This window comes from Pristis pectinata, chromosome 4 (genome assembly GCF_009764475.1).
Source record: "Pristis pectinata isolate sPriPec2 chromosome 4, sPriPec2.1.pri, whole genome shotgun sequence".
In the NCBI taxonomy this organism is placed as follows: domain Eukaryota; kingdom Metazoa; phylum Chordata; class Chondrichthyes; order Rhinopristiformes; family Pristidae; genus Pristis; species Pristis pectinata.
In genome coordinates, this window is record NC_067408.1 from 108,112,237 (window position 1) to 108,134,642 (window position 22,406).

At 39.6% G+C, this 22,406-nt stretch overlaps 1 protein-coding gene across 1 annotated transcript in view; it reads left to right on the forward strand.

Moving 5' to 3' along the window:
* The window catches only part of itsn1 (intersectin 1 (SH3 domain protein)), a 230,712-nt gene that overhangs the window by 181,088 nt on the left and 27,218 nt on the right, over nt 1-22,406 (forward strand). The window contains 5 exon segments of the mRNA XM_052015098.1: nt 437-482; nt 1,837-1,958; nt 2,519-2,639; nt 7,247-7,438; nt 22,065-22,186. Of these exon segments, the coding sequence (XP_051871058.1) occupies nt 437-482; nt 1,837-1,958; nt 2,519-2,639; nt 7,247-7,438; nt 22,065-22,186 (603 nt within the window).

Genomic DNA, 22,406 nt, shown 5'->3' on the forward strand with positions numbered 1-22,406 from the left:
AGTATTGATTTATTATTATCACTTATATCAAGGTACAGTGAAAAACTTGTCTTGCGTACCATTCGTATGGATCAATTCATTACACAGTGCATTGAGGTAGTACAGAGAGCATTGAAGTAGTGCAGGGTAAAAACAATAACAGAATACAGAGTAAAGTGGCACAGCTACAGGGAAGTGCATTGCAGGTAGACAATAAGGTGCAAGCTCAAACAAAGTAGATTGTGAGGTCAAGACTCCATCTCATCGTATAAGGGAACCGTTCAATAGTCTTATCACCGTGCGATAGAAGCTGTCCTTGTGTCTGGTTAGTTCAAGAAGTAATTTGGTATGACATCACTGACTGTTATATTTTTATGTTAGGATAAAATTTAAAACTGCTTGTTATAATTTAAAGATCCTGCTTGTTCAGCTATTAAAACTTCTGCTCTTCACACAGGGACCTGGACAAATGGGAAAAGGTGGAAGCCTTGGAAGGAAACCAGGTAAGTGTGTATTGCTCCAGATTCCAGCATCTGCAGGATCTCGTGTCTGAAGTCTTTTGGCATATCCTTGTCATCTACCTCATTTACATGGCTTGGGACATTTATGTTTTTCAGCCAATAATGAACTTCTGATCTGTTATCATCCATGAAGGTTAATAAAACTGTTTTCAGGCAGGGAGGATGAAATGATGTGAAATAGGATGAGAAACCAATTAAACCCTGTTTTGTTTATTGAGGGAGAAATGGAGGCCATTAGTCTGCAAGAGTAGTGTGCTCCTCTAACAGTGAAATAAATTATGTGGGAGTACCAGAAGTTTTTGTTGATTGACTAGTTCTTTCCCTTGATGATGGAGAAGGCTGCCAAAAAGCACAGCCCAATACAATGCTGCTGGTTCACTGACAGTTGTATTAAAACTTTGTCCTTGATCTATATAGAAAGGAAATCCAGATGTTGACTATTTCATTAAGTAAGCACTGATAGTTTCACCATGAGTGCAGCTGTTAAATCCAGCTAGGTATATCTGGAAATAAAGGCTAGGGGGTTTCAGGAGCAGTTGATGCTGATTTATTCCTGTGCCCATTGGCTAAATTACTTCAGGAAAATAATGTGGGAATAGTGTGAGGAAATTTTATCTGGTAAATTTTATATCCTTGGCCCTTTTGAACCTGAACTTCCCATAGCTTTTCATCACCAGAGGATTCTTTGCATTGCTGATACAAATTGATTAGCAGATATATTACTATAACATGGGATGAACATGTGGTTGAAGGCAAAATGGATAGAGGTTGCCCTTTCTTCATCTTGCATTTTCGGTGTTCACAGAAGTGTTTGCCACTTGGAGCTAACAAGTTTCCTTTGGTACTGCTGTGTGAAGTTCTGACCACCTCTAACCCATGAGCTAAACTCCAGATACCTTGTGTTTGTCCTGTATAACTAAAGTCTCTGATCAGACCAGGCATGTGCTGTGCAAAATTATTGGAAAATAAGTATACATATTCTTCCTCTGTTACTTACTTTCTTTCTAATTTTGATAGCATGTATTTTTAGGGGTGAACTGAGAGGGGAGGGGGTGCCTCAACTGCCAGCCTCTGAATCTGAGAAAATTACTTTGACGTTTCCGTGGCCACTAATGTGATCAAGCTAAATTTTACCCTCCCCAGAGAGGAGGATGTGAAGTGTGAAACCTGCGAATGCTGACTCAATATAAAAACTCACTGCATATAACACATTGGGAAAGGGGAACTAAGTATTAAGACTTTGATCAAGGGAATAAACTTATAGGCATTTTTTCATACCCCAAGAGTTGATTTGATGGATTGCTAGTCTTGTCCCATTTTCTTTTGCCTTTTATAGAAATTGCGCAGGTAATAGCTCCTTACACAGCAACAGGAGCTGAACAACTTACACTAGCACCTGGTCAGCTAATTCTAATCCGCAAGAGGAATGCTGGCGGATGGTGGGAAGGAGAGCTCCAGGTAGGAAATTGTGTTCATGCTTAAATTCATTTTAAAAGCTTGAATAATTTAAGGTTAGAAACTGTGGTTGGGGGGAGAAATTCATTTGCTGGATGAATTGCAGTATCTTTTTTGAACTGAGACTTCATGTACTGGATATCTTGGTCAATTGGTTGCAGTTTCTATTATAATTGTGATAGAAATTTAAATAAATAGATATGTTAAAGGCCCAATTGTCAAATGCCATACAAAACAACTCTGTCCTGTAATCTTGCAATTGTACATTTAGTCTCCACCTGGTCCAAGCCTGAAGCTCTCAGCTTTGTTGCTATGTCCACACCTGCATGGGTTTGATTGGTTATTGGAAGGGGGCCATTGTAAAAACAAAATCTAGAAATTGTTAAGTACTTGTGTATGTGGACTTCTACTTTCAGAAAAATAGACTTTTAGATGGGTGATGAGTTGCATAGAATTTTTGTAATTCAAATTAATGGCATAATAATTGCTTCTCTTTTCAATTTTTGGCTTCACCTCCAATAATGTGGTTGGTCTGTTGAATTCAATTTTTTCTCGTGTTGTAGGCTCGAGGTAAAAAGCGGCAAATAGGATGGTTCCCTGCCAATTATGTGAAGCTTCTGAGTCCTGGAACAAGTAAAAGTACTCCATCTGAAGCTGCAAAACCCCCTGTAACACCAAATGTTTGTAAGTCTATCTTGGTAATTATTGAATCAATTTGTCATTAATGGTGAACACTGAAGTTTGGTGTATGGCATTCCTAGCTACATTTACTCTCAAGGCATATCTGAGTATTTTTCTTTCCTTTCCCCTGAGGAGTCTTGGGATTTGTTTATGGTCACTGACTAACTGGCACAATTTACAAAATTTTACAGTAGGGCGGTGATCTGTTCCCAGACTCTTTAAAAGAATAAGCTTTAAATCATCCACGTGGTACATAAAAGCATTTAACATGGGTGCTTTTTTTCCAGCAATTTGCAAGTTTATGGATTATTTATGGGGATATCTTGACTCCCAGCATTTACTCACACAGCTGCTGCTTCATAAGAGATTCGTGAATATGTGTTTCATTTTGTTTTTTGTTTTCCCAAATATTGCAAAGGAAATGACTCTTGTCGCTTTCTCTCCCTCTTTCCTTCACTGCTTCCCCACCACCACCCCCCCGCCCCCTAGTGCAAGAAAGTCATTGGATAGGAGAACAGGAGAGCTTTACCACATGATTCATGTTAAGGTGTGGTGTTTCCCCAGTTTTCAGTCATTGTAACACATGATTATTAAAAAGATCATCCACTGGGATTACTGAAGCTTGTGGTTTCATGTTGTAGAATTTAAACAGGTTGTAGTTGTATTGCACTGTTGATATTAAACCCCCACGGTACTTTGCAGGAGCAAAACAACTTATCACATTAAATAAGTTGTAGTTGTATTTATACAAGAGGTGTAAATTGTATGCAACTTATACAAGAGGTAAATTTTAGTTGTATTAAACAAATTGAGGTTGTATTGCACTGCTGACCTTAAACCCCCACGGTACTTTGCAGGAGCAAAACAACTCATCACATTAAATAAGGAAATATGGCAAATAACCAAAAATGTCATCAGTTAAGCTTAATGGATAAAAGACGGGTAGTGAAGCAGGGAATGCCAGAGCTAAAGGCCACTGAAGATGAAAGTTAGACATGCTCTGGAGTTCCTATTTGGAGGAGCACAGACAGGGAGATACAGTGATGATTGGAGTTACCATGAAATGTTTTGAAAATAAGGCTGAGTGTTTCAAACTGAGGCACTATTTAACTGGGAGACAGTATAGGTCAGCATGTGCAAGAGTGATGGGGGGGATGGAACTTGTGAGTTAGAGCAGATTTTAGATGACCTGAAGTGTACCACACATGAACTCGTGTTAAGGTGTGGTGTTTCCCCAATTTTCAGTCATTGTAACAACTGACCTGTAAAAAGATGTGCACAGTGGGTAACGTGAGATGCTACACCAAGAATGTAATGGAATACTTGTCAAGAAACAATAAAAGTATGAATGAAGGTTTTAGCACCAGACGATAGAGACTTGCCAGTGTTGATTTGTTTTTTTTTTGAAGTTGAAAACAACTAGTGTTATAGATGGCATGGGTACATAGGATATTCATCTCTCGGTCACACAACATCAAAGTTGCCAATAGCTTTCAGAGTGCAATATCAGTATCCCGCAGTAAATGACTTGCTTCCTGGTGCCCCAAGGCCTTTCCATTGTTTACAAGGCACAAGCTAGCCAAGTGATGGAATACTGCCCACTTGCCTGGGTGCATGCAGTACCAACAACTCAAAGCATCCAGGACAAAGCAGCTTGCTTGATTGGCAGCCCACCAGCCACCCTAAACAATCATTCCCTCAATTATTGGTGCAAAGTGACTGCAAAAATACCACCTACAAGATGTATTGCACTCACTTGCCCTGGCAACCCTGACAGCACCACCCAAATAAGTGGCATCCACCACCAAGGGTAATGAGGGAGCACCACCACCTGCGTGTTCCGCTCGGGTCGTACAGCATCCTGACTTGGAAGTATGCTGATGCTGTTCGGTTGAAGTTTTGGAAGTCCCTACCCAATGGCACTCAGGAAGTCTTCACCAGTAGGACTGCAGCATTCAAAAGAGCAGTTCATCATCTCCCAAGGAATTGAAGATTAATGATAAATGCCAACCTTGCTAGCAAAGCATGTTCCTGGAAGAGAAATGAAGTTTGTGGTGGGGACTGGAGATGATGCTTTTGGTCTTTCCAACATTTGGCTGAAGAAAATGTTAGCTCATTTATTGTTGAATGTTGGGCAGTCTAGGACAACTGAGGTAGTGGTGAGTTGAGCAGTAACAAGGAGGTAGAACTGGATTTTATCAATGACTTTGTGCTTTGAGGTGGTATCTGAGGAGCAGCATGTGGATGAGAAATTACTGGAGCCAAGGATAGATCCATCGATACCAGAGATGATTGTCCCTTTGGAGAAGCCATCACAAGTGTTCCTCTTAAGTCTGGATGGAGTCATGCAGATGTAGTCCTATCCAGATAGGTAATGGTGGTGGCACATTTGAGGGGAATGGTGATGAAATAGATTGAGAAATATGCTAGGGTTACAGGATGGGCTTGTAAGAGTTATTTGAGTACAGTGGCATTGCCAAACCAGATTTGGTGAATGGAGTTCTGGTAAGCATGGGTGTGGATTTAGGAGGCAGTTGGTATTCAAGAACTTTGGAGAGGAAAGGGTTGTTAGAAATGGGGAAGGTTTACAAGGATCGAGGGTTCAAGGGTTTTCTTTTGAGAATTGTGACATTAGCTGATTTGAAAGTGCTGGGTGCAGTTCCTGGGGAGAACAAGACATTGGCAAAATTGGGTATCGTTAGAGGGAGGAAGAGTAGTTGAAGGGAATTTCTGCTCATCTAATACTGGTTGCAGAACTAGCAGTCTGTTGTTTTAAGATAATGTAGGTATCAACATGTGGTGAAATTATTCAGATTTCAACAAAGGTAAGAATTCATAAGATTAGCTCCGAGGTTCCAATTAGTATTAATTTTAAAAGGAGTTCAATGTCTGCCAGTGGCTTAATTTATTGGCCATAAGTACACTGGTTCTCTATCTCAGTTGGTTAATATGTTTTAATTTTCTCTGATTTCAGATTCAGGAAAGGTTCTATTAGATGAAATAACCAATGTAATTTCCTTTTTTATTTAAAAAGGAGAGAGACTGAATGCAGGAAACCATGGGCCAATCAGCTTGACATCTATAATGGGGAATATATTATAAGTTGTTATTAAAGATGTCGAAGGGCACTAAGAAAATTTCAAGGTAATCATTGTGAAAGGGGAAATCATGTTTGACCAATATATTAGAGGGGCAAAGATCTAGTCAAAGGTGAAAAAAGTGTGAAAGTGAGAAATTGTCCATTTTGACAGAAGAAATAAGAGGCATATTAATGGTTAATAATTGTAGAGCCCTGAGGTGTAGAGCAATCAGGGTGCCTTAGTGCATGATTTGCAAAAGGCTGGTATATAAGTACTGTAAGTATGTAGATAAGTTAACAATGTTATTTATTGTCAGGAGAATTAAATGCAAATCATTTATACAGGACACTAGTGAGTACTGTGGACAGTGGTCTCCTGCAAGGAATTCAGTATGTTAGAAGCAGTTTGGGGAAGTTTTACAAGTTTATACCTGGTATGAACCAATTATGAGGAAAGTTGGAACTGGTTAGACTTGTTTCTGCTGGAGTTCAGAAGAATGGGAGAGAGATATCTTTATTAGTCACATGTACATCAAAACACACAGTGAAATGCATCATTTTTGCGTAGAGTGTTCTGGGGGCAGCCCGCAAGTGTCACCACACTTTTGGTGCCAACATAGCATGCCCACAACTTCCTCACCCGTACATCTTTGGAATGTGGGAGGAAACCGGAGCACCCGGAGGAAACCCACGCAGACATGGGGAGAACGTACAAACTCCGTACAGACAGCAGCAGGAATTGAAGCTGGGGCGCTGGCGCTGTAAAGTGTTACGCTAACCACTGCACTACAGTGTCTGCCCAAGTAAGCTTGATCGAAATGTTAGATCCTGACAGATCTTCTCATGGTAGAGGGGGAGTGGACCTATAACTAGAGACATTGTTCCTTTTTTTTCAAAACAAACAGGGGGGGGTTCACCCATTTAGGACTGATGAAGCAGAATTTTGAGTCCTGAAGTTTTGGAACTCTGCTTCTACCATCCCTAGCAGACTCGATGGGCCAGATGGCCTACTTCTGCTCCCTTGTCTTGGAATTTTGTGAGTCAGAGAATGATAGATTCTTGATAAACAAGGTGTGAACGGTTGCCGGGGTAGATGGGAATACGGAGTTGAAGTTATCAGATAAACTGTGATCTTACTAAGTGGCAGAGCAGACTAGAAGAACTGAGTGACCTGCCTTTGCTCTTTATTTATGTTCTTATGGCCCCTATTCTGATATTGCCATTTTAAGTGGACAGGTTTCCAAGTGATGTTTTAGCAAGAATTATAATTTTCAATCAGGCTGATTTAATCAAAGCAAAGGAATTTGCTTAATTCTCAAAATTTAGTTTGAGTGCCGGCTTATTAACGAATTCATACTCGTTACTTAGGAACGTAGCAAAGCACAGGACCACAAAGCATAGTGTGTCTAATCACTCGCTAAAGTCTGTTGCCTACTTTCCCACCACCAAACCTTGAGCTCCTATCCTCAGAGACTTCATTTGAATTATGAAATGCTGCTAAATTATTGATTTATTTTTTTACTTTTGGCAGTGTTCCAAGTGATTGGAATGTATGACTACATTGCACAGAACGATGATGAACTTGCGTTTACCAAAGGACAGATCATTGGTGTTCTTAACAAGGATGATCCCGATTGGTGGAAAGGGGAGCTCAACGGTGTTATGGGTCTCTTCCCATCTAACTACGTGAAGCTAACAACAGATATGGACCCAAGCCAGCAATGTAAGTGGCCTTTGAAAACTTTTTATTTACTATCTGGTCAGTATGAAAACATGCAGCATTGCTAAATTTCTGCTGTGCTGCTGCATTTAATAGTCTCTTTGAAGACCTTCTGTAAAGCAGTTCTTTTCAATTCCCATCCCTTTTTTTTAAAGCATGCACTTTTTTTTTATCATTTGCATCACGCTGTACATGGCCGACTCATTTCCTAGCTTGAATTTGCACATGTTTCGTTTGCTTATGTGTTGTGTTTTCCTCCTTTTTCTAGGATCATATGTTGCCCATCCCCCACTCAGGCTTGAAAGTCCTCAAAGAGACCCACTATCCCATATCACTACCAGAGGGATGATGGGAGATGCAGCCTTGATCATGTGACTTCTGCATGATCATCAACTGCCTACTGACTAGAAGAACACTGCAGAGCAGTTTACCTCATTTTACTTTAGTTGTGTATAGTCCTAGATATTTTTAGTTTGTCTTCTAAATTTTTTTTAAAAAGGATAGTGGGTCCTTTTGTGGCTTTTGCTGCCCCCAGTTTATTTCTGCACCTGTGGGAAAACACCACTACTAGTTTTTTTTTAAACTGCCCTTTAAAATTAAGGCAAACCAATGTTTTCATTTTTAAGTATTAATTTTAAATGCCTGCATGCGTTTGTCTTGCAAAATGACCCACTATCAAGGAATGCTGCATGTCGTATTAACTCTTCAGTATGTCCTCTTACAGAAGCTTTTTAAATTCAGCGTCTGATTATATTGAACAAACTTGTCACAATGTAAATGTTCAGTATTAAAAAATGATGCAAGTCATAGCCATTCTGTGAAAGGTAGAGGTGCTTTTTGAAGGGATTTTTGCTGCGCTTAATGCAATGAGTTTTGTGGTAATTCTCAATGAGTATTCCTCGGTATATCTTGGCTCTAATCCACAAGTTTCAAATAAAATATCACACCTACTCTATGATTTACAAGGAATGATATGAAATACCTTTTTAGTGCAACAAAGACACATGTATTTTGTGTTGTACTCCCCTCCCAAGTCTGCTTCTGCATTTTCATTATTGTGGGAAATGGTCATTTGAGCAAAAGATTCTTGACAAGAAAGAATGTATAGAAATACTATCCTACAATTAACTACAATGTTTACAAATTGTAATCTTTTAGTGCATTGTATTTATACAAATTAACAAACGATGGAGCTTTTACTTAGGTATAAAATTTGATAAATTCTGTGGCTCAGTTACATGTCACCAGAAGCTGCAGGTATGAAGTGAAATTCATGCTGGAATGCTAATATTCATTTTTAAAATAGTAATATTGTTTCCATTTTTTATTCTCTGCAACATCACTGTTTCCTAATACAAGCAGTATATGTAGTGTTTGCTTCTCATGAGGCATCTGGGTAGTGCACAAAAAAGCTGAGGCTTAAATCTGGCTTCAATTTTTTGTGGAAGTATTTCATTGTTATAAATATAAAGTATATATAAATATATATGATATGACCAGTATTAAGAACTGGTTGTCACATGCATCTTTGAACTACATGTACAGGTAAAAAATTAAAAGCTCCATTTTAAAAATTGAGTGTAACGTGTGTCCTTGTTTCTTTATAATATGTAAGTAATGTTGGTTCTGTGTGATTGTTCTTGAACCATCAGTGCAACTATCACGACTTTTCACTCTTTAGTGATCCTTTAATACCACAGAAAAACTATTCATACCAAACTTTTGTACATCTGCTTTTCAACTCTGGTCTTGGGCAGCTAGGAGCTTTTACATGAAAATTCTTGGCTACACCAGAAATTGAATACTCAGATAAAAAATTTGCCCTTTCAATTTCTTTCACGTAATTGCTTACCAATGACAGAAATTACAGTAACAGCTGGAGATTTTTCTTATTTGTGTCTATATTTTTCGGAGTGTAAGAGCCTTTTAGTAAATTCTAAAAGTGTAATTGTACCATCCACAATTCAGATTAAAACAGAAATAAATTCCATTGCATACTCACTGTTAATAAAAATGTAAGTTAACCACAGAACCTTGATTACCAGAAAGTGTTGTTGATTGTAGACTCAAATTCTTTCACTGAGATTTTTTGGATTGCTATTGCAGTTTTTGAGATGTTGACTTCAGTGGAAGAGTGATTATTGTTACTGTTACGTTTTATGTTTCATTTTGGAGGTTTTCTGGAAAATAAACTTTGTAGGTTGTTTTGTTTCAGGCAGTTTCATTTCACCCCCATCCCATCCCAGAATGGTTTTATCTCTGAATGGTCACCTATTTGTGGTATCCAGAGAATAAACAAAGTCCCTCTTAATTTTGACTTTAACTTGGGCTCTAAATCACAGTAGGATTTATTAAATTGTAAAAGAATGAGTAACCAGTAGTAATAATACAGCATGTAGTTCAGCAACATTGATTCACAACCATGAAAATCTTTGCATAACATTGTTATGAAAACAGAAAATTCTGGAAAAGCTCATCAGGTCACTCAGCATCTGTGGAGAGTGAGAGTTAAGATTTCAGAGCTGGGAAAAATTTAGAGAACAGGCATGTTTAAACTTGCAGAGAAAGGGTTGAAATAGGGAAACAGGAGATCAACAGGAAACAGGTACATACTTTAGATATGTCAAAAAGGAGAGGGTGCTAAAGGCTGGGTGATAGCAGCTAATCTAAGTAAGTAAAAGGGGGACATGGGCAAGGACAAAATCTGCTGGAAGTGAGATAGATACTGGACACATCAGTTGATGGAACTCTCAGGTGAAAGAGAATGCTGGGCAGGTCAGGCAGCATCGGCAGAGAGACGTAAAGTGATTTATATCAGAACTGGCCTAAGACTGAAAATCAGAAAGCTGCAGATGCTTGATCTGAAACGAGAACAGGGAGTACTGGAGCCCGACAGCATCTGTGGACAGAGGCACAAAGCTAACATTCTAGGTTGATGAGCCCCACCCTGAAAGGTCGCTGACTCAAACAGCCAACCCCTCCTTCCTCCCCATTGATCTTCCTGACTAGCTGAACACCCCTGGCATCACTTGCTCTCATACCAGAAATGACCGGTTCCAACTCCAACTGAAAAGGATCATTCTCTGGAACTATTTGAGCCCCAAGGGTTGATGTGTGCCTAAGTAGAAAATGGGACATAGTTTCTTAGGCTTGCGTTGGGCTTTGTTGAACAGTGCAAGCAGCTTGAAGACAAAGATCAGAACAGGATGGTGAATTCAAGTTACTGGCAGCCAGAAGTTTGGGATTACCCTTGTGGATTGAGTAGAGATGTTGTGCAAAGCACTCATCCAGTTACTTCTCCAACATCGTGAGCACCAACTGCAGTGCACTGGACTGAACAAAGTTCGAATGAGTTGCTGTTTCACCTGAAAGCAGTGTTTTGGTCAATAAATGGTAGGAACAAAAGAGGTTTAAAAAGCCAGGTGTTGCATCTTGTGGAATTGCATAAAGAATTGTGAGAAGGGAAGTGAGTGAACTTTTTGAGAATTTTTGGGGGAAAAAAATTGAACACTGAGGGAAGGGAAAGTTGTGCCTGGTGGTGGCATCTTATTGGAGGCATGGATATTCTGGAGAATAATCCATAGGAGTTGATGGGATGGAAGGCAAGGACAAAGAGACCCCTCTCCTTGCTCTGGATGGGAGCAGAGGGTCGAAACAGGAAATGGAACAAATGCAGCTGAGAATCCTGTCAACAATCATGGAAGGAAAGAGACTTCTCAGAACCACTGGTTTGGAAAGGATTGTCACCAGAACAGATGTGAGAGAGCCAAGGGAACTGTGGGGTGGAAATAGTATGCTGTACTTTCAGGAAGCAGAGGCTATTCAGTCAAGATGGCTGTGGAAGTCTGTGGGTTTGTAATGGGTATTGGTTGCCACCTTATCACCTGAGATGAAGATGGAGAAGTTGAGAAAGGGAAGAGTCAAAGATTTACCGTATGAAACTGCCAATATTCCAAGCTGTACTCAAAGGAGGTGAAACTTTTGATTTCTGTGTAGGTGCAGGAAGCAGCACCAATATTGTCATCAATATAAAAAAAATGAGGGGGTGGGGACTGAAACAAGGACTGTTCCATTCATAGCACAAAGATGAGGGCCTGTACTGTTCTATATGGGCATAACTCAGACCCATGCAGGTTTTCATGACTAAACCTTTGGACAGAGTGAGTGGAGTTAAGAGAGAAGTTGTGTTAGGAATAAGTTTGACCAGGTGACTGAGTGAAGTGTTGAGGAGAAGTGGTTGGGCCTCTGTTCAAGGAAGATGTGGAGGTCCATTAGAACTTCCTGGTCTGCAGTGAAGATGTTGAGTGATAGGACCCAGAAAGAGGTGCCATAAATTTAAGAGGGAAGATGATACTGGACAAGGGAGAAAGAAAATAGTCAAGATGGGAAGAAATAGGTTCTGCAGGATAAGAATGGAACCCATACTCAACCAGAGTGTTTCCTGTATTTTTGTTTCAGATTTCTGGCTGTTGCAGTTCTTTGCTTTTTTTTGATCCCTGACCAGTCCCAATATAATACAATTTTATTCTCTCTCCACACATGCTGCCTGATCTGCTGGGGGCATTCTTCTGTTCCATATTTTCAGCGTGTACTGTAACTCAGTTACAGCAAGTTATTTTTTTCACTGTACTGCCTTCCACTCCACTCCACTTCCAAACAGCCTTTATCAAACCATCAGCACCCTCTCCTGGTCAAAACCAGTCCACGTCATCTGTTTTCTCATGACTTCTCAGCAAGGATGTTTTCTAAATTTACCCAGTTCTGAAGGAAGGTCATTCATTGATATGAAATCTTGACTGTTCCCCTCTCCGCAGATGCTGCCTGATCTGCTGAGTGCTTCTAGCATTTTCTGGAGAAACAAAGGACTGCAAATGCTGGAATCTAGATGAAAAACACTATGATGCTGGAGGAACTCAGCAGGCCAGGCAGCATCCATGGAGAAAAGCAGGCAGTCAATGTTTTGGGTCAGGACCCAAGAAGAAGGGTCCTAACCCGAAATATTGACTGCCTGCTTTTTTCCACGGATGCTGCCTGGCCTGCTGAGTTCCTCCAGCATCATCGCGTTTTTTCTGTTTTGATTTCAGTTTTTCATCATCTGCAGTTCATTTGCTTTTCAATGACCATTAATGTATTCCAACGGGGATATTTTTTCATTACATAAAAGTTTTCTAATTTGACGGTTGTGCTTCAAAGGCTACAAGCACTCTCTCTGACTTGTTGACTTCAAACTATAGTAATCCTCATCGATGCAATTGACTAGCCCTTAAAGTCTGTCAAACACTCATCAGTTTCCAGAAGATGGTTGTGTTTGAATTGAATGCTTTGACCCAACTGTTAGAAATATAGCTACAAAATGCACAAATATTTTAATGGTGAAGAACAGTTGTTAAATGTTAATCTGTTTTTTAACAGTTGCAGAAGTCAACACCATTGTTGATCTTTGATGGATATATTACTTTTGTCAAAATGCATGTTGTTAAAAAATATTAGGGTAGGAAATGCTCAGTATCCTGCCTTGACTTCCGCTTCTTTAACAGAATCCAACTGAATTTCATGACTTAGTTATATAGTTATTCCATATTAGTTATACCACTGGTGCTGACAAATGGAGGTGTTTGCCTAAAAACTTCCTTTCTTTTCACTGCAAATTGAATCCCACCTAAACCTAGGAGTCATATGAAATCCAGCTACTATTTCACTACTTGTAATCTATGGTAGTTTTTTGGCAAAACCTTAAAATTGCCTACTACTACAAATGATTTTTCTTCCACTGTTAGAAGATAGAACAGTACAGCATAGGAACAGGCCCTTCAGCCCATGATCTTGTGCCGAACTAATCAAGCTCGTGATACCTAATTAAACTAATCCCTTCTGTCTCCTGCCTGCACATGGTCCATATCCCTCCATTCTCTGCATATTCAAGAGCCTCTTAAATGCCTCTATCATATCTGCCTCCACCACCAGCCCTAGCAGCACATTCTAAGCACCCATCTCTCTGTGTTTTAAAAAACAAAACTTGCACCGCACATTTCCTTTGAACCTTCCCCGCTCACCTTAAATGCATGCCCTCTAGAATTAGACATTTCGACCCTGGGAAAAAGGAACCAGCTGTCTTTCTATGCCTCTCATAATCATAGTCTTCCTTCGGCCTCTGCCACTCCAGAGAAAACAACCCTAATTTGTCCAACCTCCTCTTATTGCACATGCCCTCTATCCAGGCAGCAACCTGGTTAAGAAGTCTTCTGCACCGTCTTCAAAGACTCCACGTCCTCCTCATAATGTGGTGACCAGAATCGAATGCAATAGTACAGATGTAGCCTAACCAGAGTTTCATAAAGCTGCAACATAACTTCCAGACTCTTGAACTCAATGCCTCAACTATTAAGGCAAGCATGCCATATGCCACCTTTACCACTCTTTCCAACACAAGTCTCCAACACTAAGTTCTACTCTTTCAAAATTTTTAAAAGAAGCTCGATTTGAAAACAGACACAAGAAATTCTGCAGATGCTGGAATCTGGAGCAACACACACAAAATACTGAAGGAACTCAGCAGGTCAGGCAGCATCTATGGAGGGAAATAAACAGAGGGCAGAAGTTGTGTAAAGCTGGGTTATGTTAGCCTTCTTGTCTTTGCAAACGTTGCATAAGAATGATGGGGAATTGAATTGTTTTCAGTATAAAGCGCATCGGAAAGCTTTAATTAGCCTATAGTAACCTGAAGGTTTCAGTTTCGTTCATTGAAATTATGCAAACCTTTGATTTTGTGCTTCAGCATTCTATGGAAAGAGAGATCTCAGGACACCTAATGAAGTATTTTTGAAGCATAGACAAACAAACGACAGTGCAATGAAGTTGGATTTTATTTGTGTTGTTGGTTGGAGTTTTACTTTTAGTCAGGGTGCCAGGAATAACTTTGCTCCTTGAAACAGTGCCATGGTGACTTTGTATCCATCTGGGAGTGTAGACATCTCGGATGGTGCTGAACATCTCATCCAAAAGATTGTCAAGGCAAACAGATTTCTAATGACCAGAATCTCTTCTTTTCCAACTCTAGTTTTAATTTGTACTTTGTAACTGGGTACTTACAATGAAAACTCCATACGACTGAATAAATCCAATACAAACAGACTTAAAAGCACCACAAAGCTATAGAGTTCTGATTCTATAAAATACTTGAAAGATATTAGAGTCATAGAGCGATACAGCACGGATACAGGCCCTTCGGCCCAACGAGTCCACGCCGACCACAATGCCTACAATTGAATTAATTTCCCTCAACAGGCAAGGAAGCAATTTATCCAAAATTTCTAAATTTATTGCATCTTTTTATTACCTACATTCATATTTCGCCGTTAGGTTTTGTTGCTGGTCATTCTGCAATATAGAAAATATTGAGCAGGACTGGATATCTTCTGGATTTGGGTATAATCATGAGGGCTGTAACCTTTCAGCCTGAAGTATCTATTTGAGACAGGTTGGGAATTGTGTAGACTACAATTGCTTACAATTTAAAGTGCTCAACATCTGTTGTCCCCTCCAAGTTCCTTACCAAATTATATTTCGTAAGTCCAATTCTCCACTATTTTGATCTCTTGCTATTCTAAATTCACTCGCCTCCTATCCCTCACAAAACCACTTAAAATCTTGTGTGCATTTGTGTTTCCTGGACACTCACTTCAGTTTCCACAGTGTTTTAGCAGCTGTTTAGATTTGCTTGTCCACTTCCTCACCTCTACTTCAAAAGATCCTCAACAAAACCTTAACCATTTCCCATCCAATCAATTGTCTGCATTGCTCAGGAAGCACGTTGGGTGGCATGGATGAGCTGGGCCGAAGGGCCTTTTTCAATGCTGTATTATTCTATGACTCTGTGTTCTTTTAAGCATGAGTACAGATTTAAACTGGTCTGGCATGAATGCAATAAGATAGACTGTGGCTCAGCAAATTTCTTTCTGCTATTTATTTTGAACTGACCGGGCATGGTAGGTAAACTCTGCTGTCATTGTGTAGAATGAAGCAGGTGCACGTTACTCATTTTATTACTGCACTGGAACTTCTTTTTGATTAAGGAATCATGCATCTGAGTATTTATGGGGAACATTTATACACTATTCCATCAGTGGAACTCTCCTAGGTAATTGTTATCTGGAATATTTAATATAAAAGCTCAAGGGTAGAATTGAATATGATTTGGTCAACAATACAGAAACTAGTATTAGATAATGTTTAGTGGGCACAATGATATTTGCTCATTGTTAACTTTTTTGGAAAGGAGCCTTCCTGCTAATTGTCATTATATATAAAAAATAATTGATACCTGGCTAGCAAAGGAAATAAGTAGTTTGAATATTACAAAAACAGTGGTGTAACAAATTGTCTCAGGCTTCCACTGAAAGTTTGAATGAGGTCCTCACTGCCATTGAAATGGGAGGAAATATGTGTGATTTTAAAAACAATACAAAAAATCAAAATAAGGTTATTATTTTCAACAGACTGTTGTTTTATCTTGGTGCTCTGCCAGGCAAAGAAAGAACTGGTTATTAGGTTATTTCTTAGGGGTAGGTAAGGTGGGTTCTGCAGCCTGACTATCAAAGCTGAAGAACTTAAGGAACTGGCTACAATCAAATGCTGGTCTTGCAATGAATGATGGGTGGCCTGCCTTCTGGATAATGTGAAATTCAAAAGGTTCACTTGGTTTATTCCTGAAATGAAGAGGTTGTCTTATGAAGACAGCTCAAGCAAGTTGGGCCTGTACGTATTCTATGAGAGGTGATTTTCTTGGCAGTATCAATGCTGAAGATGTTTCCCCTCATGAAGGAATCTAGAACCAGTGGGCATAGTTTCAGAACAAGAGGTTGCTCATTTAAGAAGATGAGGAGGAGGAATTTCTTCTCGGCAAGTTGTGAAGCTTTGGAATTCTCTATCTCAGAGTATTGTGGAGGCTTGGTCACTGAATATACTCAACATTGAGACTGATTTTTGGTGCGTAATTGAATAAAGAGTTATGGGGAACAAGGAGGAAAGTGGAGCTGAGGCCAAGATCTGATAAGCCATGATCTATTTGAAGTCAGCAGGCTTGAGGGGCCACTCCTGATCCTTGTTGTGTGTCCTCAAACTCAAACTCCAAAGCATGTGACTCACACTGCAATGCACCTTGTTCATTACAGATTAAAACACTTAATTTGCAAACCCTTAGTCAAGTTAACCCTGTAGTGAGTGAATTAACTCTTCCGTGCCTAATTATCAAAAACCTAAACCAAAAATCATGCAGTAAAGTACATTTATTGATTATAAATCGTAGTTGAAAATTGAGTGAATGAATATAATCAGTGATTTTTCATAGTTGGGCAGCAAATCTTTGATCAGAGTTATTTAGAAAGAATGGTAACTATTGCACAAGTAATTGTACGTCACTATAAGTTACCGTAAGTGGGTGTCGAACATTAGTTTCAGCAAAGTCTAAAATCTAATTGAAATTGGCGAAGTTACTTAATAAATCCTTTAGGCACCGAATAAGTGAACAGTCTTAAATAACTAATACATTAAGTAACTTGTGCTCAGATGACCTTTCATGGCTGGATTGCCTGAAGTGTTGGTGTCTGGAGAGGCAAGTCAGTGAATCTGCTTTTGATAGCGAGTTTTAACTGAATTTGCCCTTCACAAGCTTGGGCTTGTTTTGCTTTCCCATTAACTTTGAGCATTTATAAAGTTGAGAAATGCTTTACTTAGTCTGAAAAATATTTTGTTTTAACATACTGTAGTTTTAAAGGCGCCTTCCCATCTCTGCTTGAATTATTCAAATCCCTACATGTCCTTGTACCTCCTCTAACCCTTTGAGGTCTCTGCTCCAGTTTTAGCCTTTGCTGTTCTAATGACAGCTGTCAAAACTTGGTCTGGGATTTCCCCTCTGAATCTCCCACAATCTCTCTTCAAGAATTCCATCTCTGAACGGAACCAGTCCCGATATCTGTGGCTTGGTGCCAAAGTTTGTTCAATTGGTTTTACTCCTTTGAAATACCTTGAGAGCAAAAAGCCTGCAGCGGATTATTTCCAACATTTGCTGCTTTTATTTCAAATGTTTTGGGATGTACTACAATAAAAGCTCAACATGAATTCAGGTTATTGTTGCTCAGTAAGCATAAGATACAAGATTTCTTTATTAGTCACGTGTACATCGAAAGACACAGTGAAATACATCTCTTTGCGTAGAGTGTTCTGGGGGCAGCCCACAAGTGTTGCCACGCTTCCAGCGCCAACATAGCATGCCCACAACTTCCTAACCTGTACGTTTTTGGAATGTGGGAGGAAACCAGAGCACCCGGAGGAAACCCACGCAGACACGGGGAGAACGTACAAACTCCTTACAGACAGTGGCCGGAATTGAACCCAGGTCACTGGCGCTGTAAAGCGTTACGCTAACCGCTACACTACCATGCCCGCCCATTCATAGAAACATTCATAGAAAGCAAAGAGAAATCTGAAGAACTATCAAATACTCCTGTTATTTTAATAAACGAAACATCCGGATCACCCCGCAAGAAGATTGCCTCCTATTCTGCATTACTTAACTATCAGCTGATGTGAGACATGCATAACTCTACTTTTGTGTCCTATGTTTAAAGGGGGTCATCTTACATTCACTTAACCAATTAGGATGAACTTGATCCCTCTTCTACCAGTCAGCCGGATGAACACCTGTGGTTGGCTTCGAGTGACTGGGACACTGCTTTCTCACAACAGCTTTCCTTCACCTAACTTCACGACCTCTTCTTTTACTGAGCCTGCGTTTCTTGACTTTTATTTTTTTGCAGGTAGAAAAAGGCAACTTGTTATTTTGTTTTTAATGTGATTTAATAATGGTACCTTCCACTTGTGGGAATTGTAGTATTGAGCCACATCAGTACTAGGTCTTGGTTACATAGGTAGCTTTCAAGAAGCATCCAAAATACAGAGAAACAAGGTGACTTGGTCGCTGCAGGTTAGTCTGCTGATGCTGCCTCTTACAAGTGCAGCACATTATGTCTAGCAGTGTAAAGTTAAATCTAGTTCAGTGATCCAAGTCTTGCAGCTTTACTCTGTTTATGGTCTTTTACAGAATTTATGTCCTGAAAGTCTTTGAAGTACTCAAGGATTTGTTGGCATAAAGCATAGGGTTCAACTTATTGTGATCAGTTTTCAGGGCAAAATTTTGAGCATAATTTAAGTAATTCTCCATAGAAAGCTTGCCATTTTTCAGTAACACTGTACCTTTATCTGGGCTTATTTGATTTTACTAAAATGTCTGCCAGCTATAATTTGATTAATTGCACCTTTAAGGTGGAAAATATTCGTTTTTTAAATTTTATTTACAGCATGGTAACAGGCCCTTCCAGCCCAACGAGTCCGCGCCACCCATGTTAAACTGAAATTAACCTACCCGTATGTCTTTGCAATGTGGGAGGAAACCGGAGCACCCGGAGGAAACCCAGGCAGACACGGGAGAATGTACAAACTCCTTACAGACAGCAATGGGAATCGAACCCCGATCGTTGGCGCTGTAATAGCATCACGCTAACTGCTACGCTACCATGCCGTACCTCGGGCTCGAGATAGAAACTTATTAAAGGAATGGATGCATTGGGAGGGTTGCCTTGAAAGACAATCCAAAAAGGAGTTTTATGAAGGCTGTTTAAAAAAGGTGGTCGAGGTGTAAAAGGAGGAGGGGAATGTGCAGTCATAGAGAGCAGGACTGATGCTGGTGAAAGGGCTACAAAGAATGCTATTGCAAAGGTAAGATAAGTGCAAGAGTTGAAAGATTAAACGACTCTGACCTCATGAACTACCTTGTTGTGACCTTGCACCTTATTGCACTGCACTTCTTCTGTAGCTGTGACACTTTACTCTGTACAGTTATTGTTTTTACCTGTACTACATCAATGCACTTTGTACTACTCAATGTAACTGCACTGTGTAATGAATTGACCTGTATGATCGGTATGCAAGACAAGTTTTTGACTGTACCTCGGTACAGTGACAATAATAAACCAATACCAATACGTGAGAAAGGATGCAAAAAACACAGTGAAGGAAGAGCTTTGAAGATGTAAATTCATTGTGTTTAGGGATAGCAGATCAGTGTAATTCAGTAAAGATGAGCGTGTTGGGGAAGAGAGAGTGCCTTAACCTGAATCAAGAGATTGAATTTTCTGGATGAAGTACTTTAGACATTGCCAAGGACATCACTGAACAGTTGTTGCAATAGTATGTGTGAGCTGGGCACAAGCAAATGAGGTTATTGGGCTGGGATGAAGTTTGTGGGCACTTAAGATCTTCAGTAAAAACAAATGCTAGAACCACTGAGGTCAGGTAGTATGTGTGGAGGGGGTAGGGAACAAACAGTTCATGGTTCAAGTCAAAGACCATTCGTCAGAACTTCCTGCATTTTCTGTTTTTATCTCCAACTCCCAGCATTTGCATTTCTTTGATTGCTCAAGATTTTGCCTGGTCTGATGCATCCCAGCTGAATCACTCAGGAGGAGGATGGGTTCAGTCCAATGAATTAATAAGCAGATAAACAATGCTTCAATTTTTTCCTCTGCGTAACTGCAGAAAATTTTGACCTGCCCACAACAATTTCAGTTACCAGTGTGACCACTGAGAACTAGTCAGAAGTAGTGCTAGATGTTGTCAGTATATGTACAGAAACAGAAGGGAGGTGAACTTCAGTGGTGTCTCGACTTGATCACAGAGTGACCTGAATAGCAGGGCAGTTTTACCAAGTAAATTCCAGAGATTAGAACATTGGCACCTGAGCTTTCCAATGGTGCAGATACCAAAAGATTGAGTGATAATCTTTCTCACGTTAAGTTTGCTAAGTTTAGACTATCAGGAAATAACATATATTGGTAGTACATATACATCTTAAGTGTGATGAAATTCTAAGTCACGTAATACACAATTTAAACATCTTTGGCTCTGGCATCTACAGTCTTCTCCTTTGCTAATCTTGCAAAATATCTTTGAATAAGAACTTTATTTGAGCACCTTGGTTAAAGGGATTAATGGAAGTTATTATTTCTTGATGGCTGTCATTAAACAAGTTAAACACATGACTCTGAAATCAATGCAAAATTGTTAAATTTGTTCTTGCCATTTGGTGTTTCTAATGAGCTTTCACAATACATAGGCATTATTGCAAAAGAATATTGCTCATAGAACTTAAATTGTTCTACTTGCACGCAATCATGTCAATGTAAATAAATGGGGATGACTGAGTTGAGTTCTGGATACTTTGTATTTATAGCACAGAAAGAGGCCATTCAGCCATTGGGTCCAGACCAGTGTCAATGCTGCATTTGAGCCTTCTCGCACCTTGCTTCTAATCTCATCAGTGTATTCTTCTATTCCTTTCTCCCTCTTGTCTTTATTTCCCTTTAAATGCATCTAATCAAAACTTACTTGTGGGAATAAGTTCCATGTGCTAAGTACTCTCTAAGTAATGAAGTTTCTCCTGAATTTCCTACAGGATTTATTGGTGGCTATCTTATTTTCATGATATGGTTCATGTCTAACCTGCAATTGGAAACATCAACTCCACTTCAACCTCACTGAACACTTTCATAATTGTAAAGTCTTCTTTCTCAGGTCTTTATCTTTTCAGAAGGAAAGCTTGCCAGCTGTCTAATCTTTTCTGATTGATGTAACATTGAATGTGGTATCATACTAGTGAATCAATTTTGCATCTTCTACCTTTATTTTATAAAATGAAGAAATGTATGAAGTACTCCAAATGTTGTCTAACCAAGGTCCTGTACATTTAAAGTGACCTATGTTTTTTTGACTTTATCCTTCTACATATGAACCTCGGTGCTTTGTTTGATTTTTGTTCTATGGTCATATTAATCAGCATCAATATTTTTAGTAATATGTTTTTATGCACCACAAGATCCCTCTTCAGATCTTACCTATTCAGCTACTTAGTGCCCCAAGAATTGGTGTCTCATTCGCACTCATCTACTTATCTCACTCATATCTCACTTATCTACATTGATAGTTATTTACCAGTCACACACTCATTCTGTACACTTGGCTGTAATAGATCAGAAGTGAATCAATCTTTGTGGCAGATAAAGGTCTCTGATGCCTGTGGTAGATAAGTTTTCTGTATTCTAAGTCGCAGTTAATGATTGATGATTTAACTCAGTTTATTCATAAGGATAGCCCTATCAAGGGATTGAGATAGTTCCCTTTCATCTGATAATTTTGCAGGTCAATGCCCCACTGTACAGTGTGGCTCTAACTAGTAAGTAGGACGTTTATTGATCTTAGCAAAGTTTAAGATTCTTCAACGTGACAGCAGGTAACTTTATGCATCACAACCAGTTCACTGCAGGCCATGAAATTGTCAGAAATAATAAATTCTAATTAAGATTCCACCCAATTTATTCTGATATCATGGTTCACTTTGATTCTGTCTGTAAAAATTTATTTGCATGATAATTGTTCAAACTTTCAATTGAGACCAACGGGTTGGCTGTAATATTATGAGTACACATTTCTGTGTACTCGGGATCCTCAGTTTGTGAAACTGTGTATGTTGGAATGTTGTGAGACATATGTTACTTAAGTCTCCCCCTCTTCTGTGTAGGGTGTGCTGACTTGCATTTATTGGACATGCTGACACCATCAGAACGGAAGCGTCAGGGTTATATCCACGAGCTCATTGTGACAGAGGAAAACTACGTGAGTGATCTGCAGCTTGTCACTGAGGTAAGAGAAAACTCTGAGGGCAGTAGGACACATGTTTCCAAGCACACCTGAAAGCTCGCAAGGCGAATGGGCACCAATTGCCATCACGCAACATGCTTACTGAACTTGTACTGTGCATGAGGCATAGACCGAGTGGACAGTCAGAGACTTTTTCCCAGGGCAACAATGGCTAACATGAGGGGGCATAATTTTAAGGTGATTGGAGGATGTCAGGGGTAAG